A 15,642-nucleotide genomic window follows, 5' to 3' on the forward strand; every position below is an offset into this window, starting at 1 on the left:
ACCATCCTCATGTCTAAGCATTCTGGCTGTACTTCTTCCAAGACAGGTTTGTTTGTGTTTCTGGCAGTCCATGGTATATTCGGTGTTCTTTGCTAGCACCATAATTCAAAGGCATCAATAATTCTTCGGCCTTTTTCATTGTCTAGCTTTCCCACGTGTATGAGGCAATAGAAAATACTGTGGCTTCGGTCAGGTGCCCCTTAGTCCTCAGAGTGACATCTTTGCTTTTTAACACTTTAAAGAGGTCTTTCACAGCAGATTTGCCCAGTGCAATGTGTCGTTTGATTTAACTGCTGCTTCCATAGGTGTCGATCGTAGATCCAAGTAAAATGAAATTGTTGACAACTTCAGTCTTTTCTCTGCTTACCATGATGTGGCCTATTGGTCCAGTTGTGAGGATTTTTGTTTTCTTTATGTTGAGGTGTAATCCATACTGAAGGCTGTGGTCTGTGACCTTCATCAGTAAGTGCTTCAAGTCCTCTTCGCTTTCAGCAAGCAAAATTTTGTCATCTGCATATCTCACGTTGCTAATGAGTCTTCCTCCAATGCTGATGCTATGTTCTTCTTCATACAGTGCAGCTTCTCAGATTATTTGCGCAGCATACAGATTAAGTATGGTGAAAGGCTACAACCCTGACACACACCTTTCCCGGCTTTAAACCACGCAGTATCTCCTTATTTCTGTTGGAACAACTGCCTTTTGGTCTATGTACAGGGTCCTCGAGCACAGTTAAGTGTTCTGGAATTCTCATTCTTCGCAAGGTTATCCATAATTTGTTATGATCCACACAGTCGAATGCCTTTGCATAGTCAGTAAAACATAGGTAAACATCTTTCTGGTATTCCCTGCTTTCAGCCAGGATCCATCTGACAGCAGCAGTGAAATCGCTTGTTTCCCATTCTCTTCTGAATCCAGCTTGAATTTTGGGCAGTTCCTTGTCGATGTACTGCTGCAGCCACTTTTGAATGCTCTTCAGCAAAATTTTACTTGCGTGTGATATTTATGATAGTGTTCGCTGATTTCCGCGTTCTGTTGGATCACCTTTCTTTGAAAAGGGCACAAATATGGATCTCTTCTAGTCAGCTGGCTGGGTAGCTGTCTTCCGAACTTCTTGACGTAGACGAGTGAGCACCTCCAGCGCTGCATCAGTTTGTTAAAATGTTTCAGTAGGTGTTCCATCAATTCACGGAGCCTTGTTTTTCCCTAGTGCCTTCAGGGCAGCTTGGGCTTCTTTCAGTACCATTGGTTCTTGCTCATATGCTACCTCCAGAAATGGTTGCCTGTCAACCAGTTCTTTTTGGTACAGTGACTCCGTATATTCCTTCCATCTTCTTTTGATGCTTCCTGTATCATTCAGTATTTTGCCCATAGAATCCTTCAGAATTGCAACTCAAGGCTTGAATCGTTTCTTCAGTTCTTCAGCTTGAGAAATGCCAAGTGAATTCTTTCCTTTTGGTTTTCTATCTCCAGGTCTTTGCACATGTCATCATAATACTTTACTTTGTCTTCTCAAGCCGCCCTTTGAAATCTTATGTTCAGCTCTTTTACTTCTTCATTTCTTTTGCTCCCTTTAGATACTCTGTGTTTAAGAGCAAGCTTCAGAGTCTTTGGTCTTTTCTTTCTTTCCTGGCTTTTTAATCGACCTTTTGCTCTCTTCATGTATGAAGTCCTCCCACAACTTGTCTGGTCTTTGGTCATTAGTGTTCAGTGCTTCAAATCTGTTCTTGAGATAATCTCTAAATTCAGGTGGAATATACCCAACGTCACACTCTGGCTCTCATGAGCTTGTTTTAATTTTCTTGAGCTTCAACTTGAACTTGCATATAAGCATTTGATGGTCTGTTCTGCAGTCAGCCCTTGGGCTTGTCCTGACTGGTGATACTGAACTTCTCTGTTGTCTCTTTCCACAGATGGAGTTGGTTTGATTCCTGTGTATTCCATCCACTGAGGTCCACATGGATAGCTGCTATCTGAAAAAATGTATTTGCAGTGAACAAATCGCTGGTCTTGCAAAATTCTGTCATGCGATTCCAGCATTGTTTTATCACTAAGGCCATATTTTCCAACTACTGGTCCTTCTTTGTTTCCAACTTTTTGCACAAAAGTAATGCTATTCAAATTAATAAGGTCTTAAGAGTAAAGTTTTTGAAATCCTGAATTCAGCATGGTCCAGCTCAGGCACACCCAGCACATGGCTACACTGGCCACCTGCACACCCTGCAGGATCAGTTTGTTCTCGGTGGATCCTGGGACACGAAGGGCTACTGATGCTCTGTGGAGGGTGTGGCTAGATGAGGGCAGCAGTCCCCACAGGTGTCCTGGTCATTTCCATCTCTGTGTTTCCTCTTGCTTCACTTAGTGCCCATGCTTGTCTGTCAAAGCCTGCTTTCAGGGTATGGTTTATATGCCTCATTTCCTTATTTGGAATTAATATATCCAAATACCCAACTCCTTTGTGTGTCAGAAGTGCTTTACCAGAATAAAAGGCAGTATACATTGTCTGTTCCTGTCTCCTTCCCTCGCTTAGTTGGAAGCTTCTTAGGAGCAGTGTCATGCTTTGTTTTTGCCACCAGTCCTAACAAAGTCGCACAAGTGGGAAGTGCTTGATGAGTGTCTTGACAAAACCACAGCTCTGGCATCACTCTGAAGTTGTTGTGGAAACCCTATGAAAACAGGAAATGAAGTTAGTTTAGCATGACTTGTTCATAATTGACTCATGCTGGTTCCCTTTTCTTCCCCAAGTGATCATAAAACATCTGTTAAATGATCTACTCCATTATTTTATGAGCTCCTACTTCCACATTTACTGGTCAGTATCTTTCTGGAATCTGTTGAGTCCCACCACCCTAGCCCTGAAATTAAGACATAGCTAAGGAGCCCTGGTTCCTTTTTGTTGTTGTTTTGAACTGTTTTTATTAAGAAATAATTGTTATACAGTAAACCGTACATATGTAAACGTGCATTTTGACAAATTTTAACATATGCACTCCTGAAATCACCAACACAATTAAGGTAATGATTCATCACCTGTAAAAGTTTCCTCACTTCCATTTGTAATCTCTCCCTGCCTTTAGCACTCTCCCACCCCCTCTTACCCCTGGCTTAGGGCAATTCTCCTGATTTTCTTTCTGTCTCTATAGATGAGTTTGCATTTTCTATAAATGGAAGTACTTTTCTTTTGGTCTGGCTTCATTCAGCATAATTATTTTGGGATTCATCTGTTGCTTATATCAATATTTCATTCCCTTTTATTGCTGAATAGTAGGAATTTTGAAAATCGAGATAAGATATATGCACCTCTAGTCTTGAGCTTGCCCCATTCCCCCAAATTTATGATTCTGAGGATAGAATTTATCTGGGATTTGAGGTCGTGCTCAATATCATTGAGCTCTTCAAGGGCAGAGTATTATTTATAATTTTGACAGCACATAACAACAGCAGCAGAAGTATTAGAATAGTCCTCAGTAGATAAGACTTACTGAACCAATGCTGGATAGCCATTTCCCCCCTTGATTCAATTAAAAAAATAATAATATACCCAATTCCGATAAAAAGTAAAATGTATTTATTTTATTTTATTTTTTGAAGAAGTTTCACAGCTTTTAAATCAAAACCATATAAAGAGGTACACAATGAATGGTTTTGCTCTCCTCTCTGTCCCTGTCTGTCCCGTTCATGCCTGGCATTGTCCCTCCCTCCACCACCAATCATACTACTTTGTCATGTATCCTTCTAGAGTTCCTTTATGCAAATATTAATCTACTTTATTTTTTATCACAAAATAGATAGCATACCATACACTGTTCTGGACCTTGCTGTTTTTTTCCCCACTTAATATTAGATCTTGAAGATGTTTCCACATCATTCCTTACTTCAGCTGTGTGTTATATGGATAACCACTCTCCTGTTGATGAACACTTTTTAAAATTAAACTTTTAATATTTTGAGATAATTGTAGATTGACACATAGTTGTAAGAAATAATACAGAGAGATCTCAGTTCCCCACAGTGATAGCAACTTGCATAACTATAGTACAGTATCACAACTGGGAAGTCGACACACCAACCTTATTCATGTTTCACAAATTTATAAGCATTCATTTGTGTGTGTGGCCAGTGAAAACCTTACGAATAACAGCAGAACATCGATAATAGTGCAGGAAGTTGAGCCCCTCAGGTTGGAAGGCACTCAAAAAATGACTGAGGAAGTAGTTGTTGTTGTTAGGTGCCATAGAGTCGGTCCTGACTCATAGTGACCCTATAGAGTCAACCTTAATGACAGGGATGGAGTCAAGCTTTTGGGACCTTCATTTGCTGATGTGGTACGACTCAAAATGAGAAGAAACAGCTACAAACATCCATTAATAATCAGAATGGGGAACATACAAAGTACAATCCAGGAAAATTGAAAGTCAAAAATGAAATGGAATGCATAAAACATCGATACCCTAGGCATTAGTGAGCTGAAATGGACTGGTATTGGCCATTTTGAATCAATCATATGGTCTGCTGTGCCAGGAACGACAAACTGAAGAGGAACGGCATCCTGTTCGTTGTGAAAAAGAACATTTCAGGATCTATCCTGAAGTTCAGAATCGACTCGATGGCACGGGGCGGGGCGGGGGGGATCCTGAAGTACAGCGCTATCAGTGACAGGATAATATCTATACATCTACAAGGAAGACTAGTTAATGCGACTATTATCCAAATTTATGGACAAACCACTAAGGCCAAAGATGATGAAATTGAAGATTTTTACCAACTTCTGCAGTCTGAAATTGATCAAACATGCAATCAAGATGCATTGATAATTACTGGTGATTGGAATGCAGAAAGTTGGAAACAAGAAGAAGGATTGGTAGTTGGAAAAAATGGCCTTGGTGATAGAAGTGACACCAAAGGTCACATGATAAGAGTTTTGTAAGACCAATGTCTTCTTACTCGTTGCAAATACCTTTTTTCGGCAACATGAATGGTGACTATACACATGGACCTCACCAGATGGAATACACAGGAATCAAATGGACTGCATCCGTGGGAACAGACGATGGAAAAGCTCAATGTCATCAGTCAGAACAAGGCCAGGGGCCAACTGTGGAACAGACCATCAATTGCTCATATGCAAGTCCAAGTTTGAAGTTTAAGAAAATTAGAACAAGTCCAGGAGAGCTAAAGTAAGACTTTGAGTATGTTCCACCTGAATTTAGATACATCTCAAGAATAGATTTGATGCATTGAACACCAATAAAAGAGATTGGTCTTTGATTTTAGTTTTACTTACTTTCTATCATCCTCAGTTTTTATTTATTTTTAAATACAGTAATGAGTTTAAATTTAAATTATAGTAATGAGTTAGGAAGCTGTTCGTATTTGTTTTTAACATTGAACAAACTATGCTTTGAATTGTTGTTTCCAAAAAGAGCAAGTTTATCAGTTAAGAAAAAAATATATATATATGTATTTTAAGATTAACCCATCCAAAGGCTGTATAGTCACAAATTAGATTAAGATCCCAAACTGTACAAGAGACACATTTAAAGCAAAAAAAAAAAAAGAGATGTACGGCCAGTAGAGGGTAGCAGTAGGGGCTAAGTAAAGATTAAACTCTTAAGTGAAAAAGAAACCAGTTGGTAATGTCGAAATGATTTTAAAACAGAGACAGTTAAGAGAGACCACAAACTCCATGATAAAAGTTATCCCAATAAATTATATTTGCCAGGTATCGGAACAATAAAATACATAAAACAAAAATGAGAATTCCAAGGAGAGACTAACAGATACAGAGTTGTTGGTGACAGATCGTAAACTCTTTGTGATCAGTTCTGTGACAGTTTATGTAAACAAAAAAAAAAACAGCAAAATGAATAGGCAGAACAGAACAGACCCAGGTCCACCCTTCCATTGTCAGGATCTCACTTTCTTTTCAAGTGTAAATGGATGGGGATGGTCTCCGCTACCTGATTTAAAAGGAGCTAGTGATTATTTATTATATCATCTCGTGTTGATACCGTCAGGGGCAAGCTGACCATAAAGTCTCCTACCCCCATGACCTTATTCTTATAAGCAGATTTATGGCTGTGTTTGACTACCGTTCTCCAGTAAAACTAGAAATTTATAATGTTAAGTTTAAACCAGTATTTTCCATCTATTTTAATCTGTGTTCTCTCGATGAACTCGTGGATTTTCTATGATTTTAATTACCCCAAAAGCATTTTATTTCTAAAAATATTAGTAATTTGAAAATCAGTGGTGTCGACCTTCATACAGCAGACCAAAGCAAAATACTATTTGAATGGTGATTCCTTTATTTAAGAAAACATACTTCATTTTAGAGTATTTCAAGGCAGCTGTGTAAAATGTATTAATGGTGTTGTGGGAGGACTGAAGAGTATGACAGAGTTTCTCTCAGAGCACAGTCTTGTGATAGAGTCAGACAGATGCCTCAGTAATTCCGGTAATACAGAGACTGTTAGATAAGATTACATAAGCATGAACGTTAGAATAAAGTTATTTTACTGTTCTATATTTTTACTACTTACCCTGAAGAAATAAGAAGAGCTTACTCTCAGCAGTCTCTCATGGCCTGCCATATTATTTCATTCCTTTGGTCAGTGGAACAGATGTTGATATTTCTTAATATGAAAAGCTCTTATAGAAAAGATTTTAATAGAATATTAATCATAAGAATAGTAATAATTATGATTCAAATCCATCATAAAATTGAAAGTGTAATTTTTGTTACTATTTCTGCTTGGTATTCTATTAAGTCAGACCTAAAGGACAGCTTGGGAAGAACTGAGGCTCTCTGCTATGGTTTGGAGTCTCTGGGTGGCACAAGTGGTTAAGTGCTCAGCTGCTAGCTGAAAGGTTGGCAGTCTGAACCCACCTAGAGGTACCTTGAAAGTAAGGCCTGGCGATCTGCTTCTGAAAGGTCTGAGCTTTGCAAATCCTATGGAATGCAGTTGGAATCAAATCGATGACAAATTAACAACAAGAACAACATGTTATGGTCATGAAAGTATTTTTGATGAATACTTTATAGGCTTTGTTAGGTTCCTGTCTTTATTAGCTGCTGTCGAGCCTGCTCCTGTCTCATTGTGACGCTGTGCACAATGGAATTAGACTGTTGTGATCCACAGGATTTTCATTGGCTGATTTTTTAGAAGTAGCTCTCCAGGTCTTTCTTCCTAGTCTTTCTTAGTCTGACTACCCAAATACCTTGGTTAAGTTTCTTGAAAAAAAAAAAAAGTAGTAGTGTCATATTGCAAGTAAGAGAAACAAAGTTGATGCAAGCAATCAAGATGTCCTCTTGCATCTGTTTTTGTTAAGAGATTTTGTTAAGATGCAGTTAATGGTCAATTTGAATGTTTCTGCTGAGTCAGAGGAATCAAATACAGTTGTTGTTAGTTGCCTTCAGGTCAGTTCTGACTTATGGCAACCCCATGTGTGCAGAGTAGAACTGCTTCATAGAGTTTCTGAGGCTGTGACCTTTCAGAAATAGATCACCAAGCCTTCCTTCCAAGGCATCTCTGGGTGGGTTAGAACCTTCAACCTTTTGGTTAATAGCCAAGTGCTTAACTGTTTGCACCACCCAGGGACTCCTAATACAACAGTAGGAAGTCGTTTGGAGGCTGAGCTGATTACGCTCCCCAGAAGGTGGTTGCTGTTTGAAGCAGGGCAAAAACTGTGTGTGGGGGGAGTGTGGGGGATAAGAAATCTGTTCCTAGGTTTATGACAGCGGGCATCCACCCAGTTAACTAGACACTCATTTGAGTTTCAGTACATGCCAGTGTGGGAGCCCTCCTTCGCTTGAGGCCTGTCTGTGGGTAATGTCCGTGCTGCCTTCATGGGTCTGAAATAAGTAGTACACAGAATGTTAAAAATGTACTACTTTACCAATTGTGTCTTTCTGCCAAGATGTTGGGAGGGCTGTTTTTAATGCCATCTCTGTCTGTCTCTCTTTTTAGCTCTGCTTATGATAATGTCAACAAAGTTCGAGTAGCTATCAAGAAAATCAGCCCTTTTGAGCACCAAACCTACTGCCAGAGAACCCTGAGGGAGATCAAAATCTTACTGCGCTTCAGGCATGAGAACATCATTGGCATCAACGATATTATTCGAGCGCCAACCATCGAGCAGATGAAGGATGTGTATCCTTTCCAGGCAACAGACTCCAGTGCTTGGTCATCTTGTTGAATAAATATAACTTGAAATTTTCTGAACTTATCAGAGTGAAGTAAGCATCTTAAGGGGAAATTGGAATCTGCTTGCCATTTACTATAATGTTTACATCATTTAAAGCATTTCTCCGATTCATTCTATTAGTTGTCTGTATTATCTTTTGGGCACATCCATTATATTCTCTGTCAGTTTCAATACGGGTTTCCTCTGAGTGTAGTTATAGAAGATCTTGTTTAATACCATTTTCAGTCGTGTTTGTTTCCCATTCAAGGTATGGTTTATTACAGATGAGAAGAGGAAGGGGCAGTGGACTAAGAAAGAGGCTGCCCTGGTTATCTACCCGGTCAAGTGCAGACTGTCGTAATCTTAGACAATGTTACTTCACCCCTTTAGATCTCAGTTTTCTCTTTTAAAGAGTCTTGGTGGCACAGTGGTTAAGAGCTAGCTATGGCTGCTAACCAAAGGGCGGCAGTTTGAATCTACCAGCCGCTCATTGGAAACCTTATGGATCAGGTCTGCTCTGTCCTGTAAGAATCACTATGCATTGGAATTGACTCGATGGCAACAGGTTTGTTTGTTTTTTTTTCTCATCTTTAAAAGTAAGGAACTGGACCTTCTTATTTTTAAGGCCCACCAACTTCTGAAATTATAGAAGTAACTATAATTTAGAAATCTGGACTAAGCGGGCCTAGGAAAGGCTATATTTGAAAGGTGGAGGCATTAAGTATACTGAAGAGAGTAAACTGCAGAAGAGAGAAGGTTGTCTGTTCAGGGTAGTACAGCATTCCTACCAGTTTGCTCAATTTGCATTCTGCCCCTCCAGGGAGAGGCAGCTCACTGTCTCTAGGCAGCCCTTTCCATTTTTAAACAGCTGTTACTAAGTTGTGATATTTTAAGTGAAATGCCTTCTGCTGCTACCACCTGGTGGTCCTGCTTTACCTTTTGCCATGAAAATCAAGTCTCTTTCAACCAGACTTAATGATCTGACTGAGACTGGAGGAACTCCAGAGGTCACGACCCCTGAACACTCTATTAGCCCAAAACTAAAACCATTCTCAAAGGCAGCTCTTCAGACAAAGATGAGACTGGATTATAAGACATAAAATGATACTGTTGAGGAGTGTGCTTCTTAGCTGAAGTAGACACATGAGACTAAGGGGGCAGCTTCTGTCTGGAGGCGAGATGAGAAGGCAGAGGGGAACAGGAGCTGATTGAATGGACATGGGAAATACAGAGTGGAGAGAAGGAGCATGCTGTACATGGTAGGGAGAGCAACTAGGGTCACATAACAATGTGTGTATAAGTTTTTGTATGAGAAACTGACTTGTAAACTTAAAGCACAATAAAGAATATATATAAATTTTTTTAAAAATCAAGTTTCAGAAGATAGTTTTTGAAGTTATGTTTCCTTTGAATCTCATGATGCAACTCATCTGCATGAATCTGTAGAAGACAGAACAGTATTTATACAGAAATGAATGAAAGAAAAGACAATGCTAATGAAATATTATGGTGAAGTTAAAAGCTAAAGGCCTGTATAATTTAACTTCTGTAAGAAAGAAGGTGGCCATAGCTAAACTTCTAGGTGCTTAGGTACATAGATAGGCAGGAAAGCAAGAGGAGTCAAACTAAAACTAGCACTATACTTCCCATTGTCATGTTTTTTTAGGGTCTTAGCATTAATTGAAGAGTCAAGCAGATAGACTGAGGTTTGGATTTAGTAGCAATGTATTTCTAAACCAAACATTTTATGGTTGGTTTTTGAGGCAATAGGGCAAAGGAGGGGTGACAAGGGATGAAAAGAACAGTGCCGTTGTAAGTTGTTGCTAGACCAAGGAGTTGTTAGATGCTGTTGAGTCAATTCCAGCTCATGGAACCGACATGTTACCGAGTAGAACTGCTCCATAGGGTTTTCTTGGCTGTAATAATGGAAACAGATCTACAGGCCTTTTATTCAGCGGTACCACTGGGTGGGTTCAAACCACCAACCTTTAGGTTAGCAGTTGAGTACAAACCATTTGCACCTCCTAGGCATCTGGGCCAAGGATAGGAGTATATGGTGCTTACTGGCCAATATCCTTACCTAGCGCTTTCCAACAGCCTTGGAGGGGGCTTGTTGATGGTGGACAACTTGGAGACCAAGAAGGTGAGATTGGCCAGTATTTCTGTAATGGCCTGTTTCAGATCTCAATCTAGATCACATCAGATCAGGGAGGTATAATGCCTTTTGTCTCACAAGACCTGAAAAAGAGTTAACTACTTCAGATTCCTTCAGTGAAGGTATACCCAGTTTTCAGTTTCTCATTTCCTTCTCAGGCCTCATGATGTAATAACAGACCGATTGGGAAGAGGATGTGTTTTGTTTTCAGTGCTTTACTAAATGTGATCAGCTATTTGGTGTGTTACCTTAACCTGTCCAAACAGATATATAGTACAGGACCTCATGGAAACAGATCTTTACAAGCTCTTGAAGACGCAACACCTCAGCAACGACCATATCTGCTATTTTCTTTACCAGATCCTCAGAGGATTAAAATATATCCATTCAGCTAATGTTCTGCACCGTGACCTCAAACCTTCCAACCTGCTGCTCAACACCACCTGTGATCTCAAGGTCAGCCAGGTTATTTATTCTTCAGGTGATAATTATTGGAAAACTCATTTACTGAGGCATATTTATATTTATCCAGCACTATGTTTATTATTCTTACTTAAAACTACACCAGAAATACATGAAAACATTTTTATGGAGAAAGGGTAAGTAAAAAATGCTAGTCCTCTTCATTTCTTCTCTACTCCATTACTCCTTCCTCTCCAGAGGTAACCACTGTAACAAATTGATGTTTTTTTTTTTTCCCAGGCTTTTTTCTTTGCACTTCCATGTGTACTGTTACATATGTAAATAGGGTCATGTACAATATATGTAAGTTTAAAAATTACGTGTTTCATTGGTGATTATCTTTAATACATTTTATCAAGAACCACTCAGAAAACAGAAAATTTAACCTCACTGATGTTTATATGTAATAAGGCATTCCAGATAAACGGGAAGAGCCCGGATCCCCTACAGTCCCCAGGGTTCTCCCGAAAATATGTAGCGTTTATATAGTTTAATAGGCAGCAGAGCTACATAAGGAGGGCGATCTAGGGATGTGTGTTACGTGTGAAGAAAGGACGTGGGTTCAGTCTAATAAAGTGCACACGAATTCAAGAAGACCTAAATAAATGGAAAGACAGCCTATGTTCATGGATTTGGAAGACCTGATACTGTTAAGATGGCAGTACTTTCCAAACTGACACGCAGATTCAGTGCTGGCTTTTTTGCGGAAATTGACAGTGTGATCCTAAAATTCATATTGAAACTCAGGGGACCCAGAATAGCCCAAAAGGTCTTGAAAAAAGAACAAAAAAGTTAGAGAACTCACACTGCGTGATTTCAAAACTTCTTAAAAAGCTGCAGTCATCAAGACAGTGTGGTAATGGCATGAAAATAGACAATGAGAGCAGTGGAATACAATTGACAGTCCAGAAGTACACTTACGCATTTATGATCAATTGATTTTTCAGTAAGGGTGCCAGGCCAATTCAATGGGGGAAAGAATAGTCTTTTCAACATATGGTCTGAGAATGAGGTTGAACTTCCTCTTTACACCATACACAAAAATTAACTCAAAATAGAACATAGCGCTAAATTAAGAGCTAAAACTATAACATTCTTAGAAAACGTAGAAGTAAACCTTTGCAGTCTTGAGTTAGGCAAAGACTTCTTAGATATGACACCAAAAGCACAAGCAACACAAGAAAAAACATACTGGATTTTATCAAGATTAAAAACTTGTGCTTCACGTCACTAAAGAAGACATTCAGGTAGCTAACAGATGCATGAGGAGATGCTCATGATCATTAGCCATTAGAGAAATGCAAATCAAAACTACAGTGAGATTCCACCTCACTCCAACAAGGCTGGCATTAATCCAAAAAACACAAAATAATAAACATTGGAGAGGTTGTGGAGAGACTGGGACACTTATACACTGCTGGTGGGAATGTAAAGTGGTGCAACCACTTTGGAGATCGATTTGGTGCTTCCTTAAAAAGCTAGAAATAGAACTGCCATACAATCCAGCAATCCCACTCCTTGGAATATATCCTAGAGAAATAAGAGCCTTTACACAAACAGATACATGCACACTCATGTTCATTGCAGCACTGTTTACAATAGCAAAAGGATGGAAGCAACCAAGGTGCCCATCGACAGATAAATGGATAAATAAATTATCGTATTGTCACACAGTGGAATACTATGCATCGATAAAGAACAATGATGAATCTGTGAAACGTTTTATAACATGGAGGAATCTGGAGGGCATCATGCTGAGTGAAATTAGTCAGTTGCAAAAGGACAAATATTGTATGAGACCACTATTATAAGAACTCGAAAAGTAGTTTAAACAGAGAAGAAAATATTCTTTGATGGTTACAGGAGTGGGGAGGGAGGGGGAGGGGTTTTCACCAATTAGAAAAGTAGATAAGAACTGTTTTAGGTGAAGGGAAAGACAACACACAATATAGGAGAGGTCAGCACAACTGGACTAAACCAAAAGCAGCAAAGTTTCCTGAATAAACTGAACGCTTCGAAGGTCAGCGTAGCAGGGGTGGGGATTTTGGGACCATGGTTTCAGGGGACACCTAGGTCAATTGGCATAATACACCTATTAAGAAAATATGCTGCATCCCACTTTGGAGAGTGGCGTCTGGGGTCTTTAAAACACTGCCAAGCAGCCATCTAAGATGCATCGATGGGTCTCAACCCACCTGGAGCAAAGGAGAATGAAGAACACCACAGACGCAAGGTAATTATGAGCCCGAGGGACAGAAAGGGCCGTATAAATCAGAGACTACGTCAGCCTGAGACCAGAAGAACTAGATGGTGTCCAGCTACAACCGATGACTCCCTGACAGGGAACACAACAGAGAACCCTGAGGAAGCAGGAGAGCAGTGGGCTGCAGACCTCAAATTCTCATAAAAAGGCCAGACTTAATGGTCTGACTGAGACTAGAAGGACCCTGGAAGTCATGGTCCCTAGACCTTCTGTTCGCCTACGACAGGAACCATTCCCAAAGCCAACTCTTCAGATAGGCATTGTTTTTTTCTTATGGGATAGAAAATGATACTGATGAGGAGTGAGCTTCTTGGATCAAGTAGACACATGAGACTATGTGGGCAGCTCCTGTCTGGGTGGGAGATGAGAGGGCAGAGGGGGTCAGAAGCTGGCTGAATGGACACGAAAATAGAAGAGTGGAGAGAAGGAATGTCCTGTGTTGTTAGGGGGAGAGCAACTAGGAGTATATAAATTTTTGTATGAGAGACTGACTTGATTTGTAAACTTTCACTTAAAGCACAGGAAAAAAAAAAAAAGACTTGTACTACAAACTAAACCATCAAGAAAGCAAAAAAAAAAAAAAAACCCCACAGAATGGGAGAAAATACTTCCAAATCATATCTGATAAGAGACTTGTATCTAGAATATATAAAGAGCTCTTACAACTCATTAATAAAAGATAAATAGCCCAATTTTGGGGGCAAAGACTCTGAGTAGACATTTTTCTAAAGAAGATGCACAAATGACCAGGAAGCACATGAAGAGATTGTTGACATCTTTAGTTATCAGGGAACTGCAAATCAAAACCACAATAAGATACCATTCACATCCACTTGGGTGGCTATAATAAAAAAGTCAGATAACAGAAGTATTGGTGAGGATGTGTAGAAATTGGAGCCCTCCTACACTGCTGGTGGGAATGTTAAATGGTGCAGACACCTTGGAAAACAGTGGGACAGTTCCTTAAAATGCTAAATATAGAGTTAACGTATGACCCAGCCATTCCACTTCTAGGTATATACCCAAGAGAAATGAAAACATGCATCCACACAAAAACTTGTATGTGAATTTTTATAGCAGTATTACTCATAATGGCTAAAAGGCGGAAACTGTCCAAATGTCCATCAGGTGATGGATAAATAAAATGTGGTGTATCCATACAATAAAATATTATTTGATGATGAAAAGGCATGCTCTACTGATAATACCTCATGGGTGAATTTTACAAACCTTATGCTAAATGAAAAAGTCCAGCCATAGAAGACCACATATATGATTCTATTTATATGAAATGTCCAGAATAAGCAAATCTATAAAGACAGATGGTAGATTAGTGGTTGCCTAGTGCTGGCATGGTTGGAGGAGGAATGAGGAGTGCTGATGCGTACAGGGTTTCTTTTTAGGGTGATGAAAATATTCTAAAATTGGATTGTGTTGATGGTTATACAACTCTGTGGATATAATACTAAAGTCCACTGGATTGTACACTGTAAGTGGAGTGAATTGAATGGTATGTCAATTATATCTCATTAAAGCTGTTTAAAAGCATATGGATGTATAGCTGTAATTGTTTTCTTTGATTTTGGTTCAACAGACATTCTTGTGAGAATCCCTGTAAGGTATGCCAGGCAAGTGAGATGGGTATCTGCCCTGAAATCTGAAAACTGATAGGTTAGAGATCCAGTAGGGCAACAGACAGATGTTTATAATAAAACGTGCTATAACTGAGATGCTGAATAGAGTGCTGTGTGAATGCAAAGGAAGGGAAGGGTTCGTTCTGGCTAGGCATTGAGGGGCATCAGGAAAAAAGTGGTGTCTGTGCTGGCCCCCTAAGAATGGGCAGGCTTTCAGTAGGCAGGTGGCTGGGTTGGCCATAGGGTGTTGTAGACAGAAGAACAACAGAAATAAGAGTAAGAGGTAAGAGATATTACATAAAACAAGGTGTCCTCCTAGGTGTGGATGCAGCATTGGGTGAGTGATAGGGAGCCATTGATTATAAGGTGGAGAGAATGGTTGGAAGAGGATCGCTAGGAGCCTTGTGGAACTATCTAAAAGAGGCTATTCTGTGGTGGGTTCTGTTGTCAGGTGGTCAGCTTATTGCACTCTCATTGGATATTTGAAACAGGATGGCCGATATCTTGTGAGGTGTTGTGCAGGATTCCTTCTTGGATTGTTTGGATTCTCTCACCCATAGGAGCTTTCTGATTCATGTACTTTCCACATGGAACGTAGCCTGACAAAATAAGGGTCTTAGTCATTTCCCATCGATCTGTGCAAGTAAAAGCCAGGCTGGATACAATGGATTAAAGCTGCCTTTAGGGATGGCCGCCCTGCTTCTTTTAGTTTTTTTGGTTTACCCTGCTTCTTTGGCTCTTGATGGTTTTTTTTTTTTTTTTTTTTTTGAAAATGACGAATATTTTTGTGTCTTAGTGCTTTTCTTTTTTCTTTTGGTTTCTTATCTCAACCCTGTTATTGTAAATTGCTTTTGCTTGTTTTTAGAGAGACATTCTCGATGAATGGAAACCTTAGTGGCGTAGCGGTTAAGAGCTACAGCTGCTAACCAAAGGTCAGCAGTTC

The 15,642-nt window shown here is 39.6% G+C and overlaps 1 protein-coding gene across 1 annotated transcript in view; it reads left to right on the forward strand.

Moving 5' to 3' along the window:
* MAPK1 (mitogen-activated protein kinase 1) overlaps positions 1–15,642 on the forward strand; it is a 122,230-nt gene that overhangs the window by 65,800 nt on the left and 40,788 nt on the right. Inside the window, exons 2-3 of the mRNA XM_064272348.1 lie at positions 7,969–8,151; positions 10,607–10,796. Coding sequence (XP_064128418.1) covers positions 7,969–8,151; positions 10,607–10,796 — 373 coding nt within the window. The remainder of the gene's footprint in view (positions 1–7,968; positions 8,152–10,606; positions 10,797–15,642) is intronic.

The sequence above is a fragment of the Loxodonta africana genome, chromosome 19, assembly GCF_030014295.1.
Source record: "Loxodonta africana isolate mLoxAfr1 chromosome 19, mLoxAfr1.hap2, whole genome shotgun sequence".
NCBI lineage: Eukaryota > Metazoa > Chordata > Mammalia > Proboscidea > Elephantidae > Loxodonta > Loxodonta africana.